The sequence below is a fragment of the Gossypium raimondii genome, unplaced genomic scaffold (assembly GCF_025698545.1).
Source record: "Gossypium raimondii isolate GPD5lz unplaced genomic scaffold, ASM2569854v1 Contig00221_ERROPOS27313597+, whole genome shotgun sequence".
In the NCBI taxonomy this organism is placed as follows: domain Eukaryota; kingdom Viridiplantae; phylum Streptophyta; class Magnoliopsida; order Malvales; family Malvaceae; genus Gossypium; species Gossypium raimondii.
In genome coordinates, this window is record NW_026291352.1 from 140602 (window position 1) to 142486 (window position 1885).

The 1885-nt window shown below is 41.3% G+C and overlaps 1 protein-coding gene across 1 annotated transcript; it reads left to right on the plus strand.

Annotated features, from left to right (window-relative positions):
- Window positions 1-698: 698 nt before the first annotated feature.
- Window positions 699-1229, plus strand: LOC105781702 (uncharacterized). The gene has a single exon (XM_012606217.2). The coding sequence runs from the start codon at window positions 699-701 to the stop codon at window positions 1227-1229; it is 531 nt and encodes a 176-aa protein (XP_012461671.1).
- Window positions 1230-1885: the final 656 nt, after the last annotated feature.

Genomic DNA, 1885 nt, shown 5'->3' on the forward strand with positions numbered 1-1885 from the left:
TTCTTTTATCCTATTTTGTAAAGCTTCCAATTTACTCCTAATTCACGAACGGGCAATCTCTATGACTCAATTCAAAAACGAGGCGAGGGCGTATCAAGTTGGTATCAGAGCTAGTTGAATTAGAGTAAGAATCGTTGTAATCGGTATTACGAGATTGTAAAAAAAATCGAAAAAAATCTTATTATTATTTTGTGATCAAAGCTTTCTATTGTATTTGGCAAAGTGTAAAAAAAAAGAAGAAAAAAATATTCGGAATAAAAAAAAATGATTGAAATTCATTTTGAGTTTGCAAAAGCCTAGCTTGCTGCCCGAAGAACCACATCTATACAGCCACACTAATTTCCTTCTATTTTCTTTGTTTGTTAGCCTACCCGATCCTAATATATTTACCTACCAAGCCACATCTATTTTGTAAACCGACTCCCAAACGATTTTGTTTGCGGAGAATTTTGAGAGGCAAAAACCGAGTGGTAAAAGGCAAGAGAGATTAGTAAGACTATTAGAGAGTAGAAAAGCCAAAGTGAGTGATTATTCTTTGTGAGTGATTAGTGAGTTCTTGCTGTGAGTCTTTAAAGAATTTTTAAAAAAAAATGTCACAGAGTCCGGAAAGGAATCCAAATGAGGTAGGTGGATTTTGTCCCATAAGAAATGTTGGAGGAGGAGTGCCGGATCTCACTTTGCAAGCCATTATGCGATAAATGGAGCGATCGTTTGATCGCAAGCTTGAACCAATCGAAGACCGCTTATATCGAGTTGAAATCCAAGGACAACGCGAAGCGACTCCGGAAGATGCAAGGCGAGAACGAGAGCAACCAATTGACAACTTTGATGAAGGAGAATCCGAAGGTGACCACTTGTCTGAACAAGGAAACCCTCAACGGTTCCAACGAAATCGAGCTCCAAGGAATCGAGATCGTCCTGATGACAATCTCAAAAATATCAAGATGACTATTCCACCGTTTCAAGGAAAGAATGATCCCGAATCTTATTTGGAGTGGGAAAAGAAGATGGAACTCGTCTTCGAGTGCCATAACTATTCAGAAAATAAGAAGGTAAAGCTCACCGCCATTGAATTCTCAGATTATGCGATCGTGTGGTGGGATCAATTGGTGACTAGCCGAAGGAGGAATGGGGAGAGGCCTATCTCTATGTGGGCCGAAATGAAGGCTGTCATGCGCAAGCGTTTTGTTCCCTCCTACTACCATCGGGAGTTGTACCAACGATTGTAAAATCTCACTCAAGGCAACCGAAGCGTCGAGGACTACTATAAAGACATGGAAATCGCTATGATTAGAGCCGACGTGGAGGAGGATCGTGAAGCAACAATGGCGAGATTTTTAGCCGGCCTAAATCGGGATATTTCCAATATCGTCGAGCTTCAACACTATGTAGAAGTTATGGACATGGTGCATATGGCAATAAAAGTTGAAAAGTAATTGAAACGGAAAGGACCCACGCGAACATATCCATCGACTTCTGCCAACAAGTGGGTTCAAGGGACTAGCAAAGCTCCCAATCGGCTTAAGGAGCCTTTTGTTGCTGCCAAACCCAATCAACCAAGTGGTGAAAATAGCAAAAATAAAAACGAGGCTGTTTCGAGTCATTCTCGTGATATCAAGTGTTTTAAGTGTCAAGGAAGAGGCCACATTACGAGTCAATGTCCTAATCGACGAGTGATGGTGGTTCGTTCAAATGGTGAAATTGAGTCCGAAGATGAACAAGAGGAAGAACCTGAAATTTCCATGGAGGAAGGTGAAGAGCTCGAGCTACTCGTTGAAGGAGAATTACTTGTTGTCAAAAGGAGTTTGAATATCCAAGTAGCCGAGGAAGAACAACAACGAGACAACATCTTTCACACCCGTTGCCATGTTCAAGGCAAGGTGTG

What these genes read in the sequence shown, in the direction of transcription:
- LOC105781702 (XM_012606217.2), top strand. Translation starts at nt 699, where the DNA reads ATGGAGCGATCGTTTGATCGCAAGCTTGAACCAATCGAAGACCGCTTA.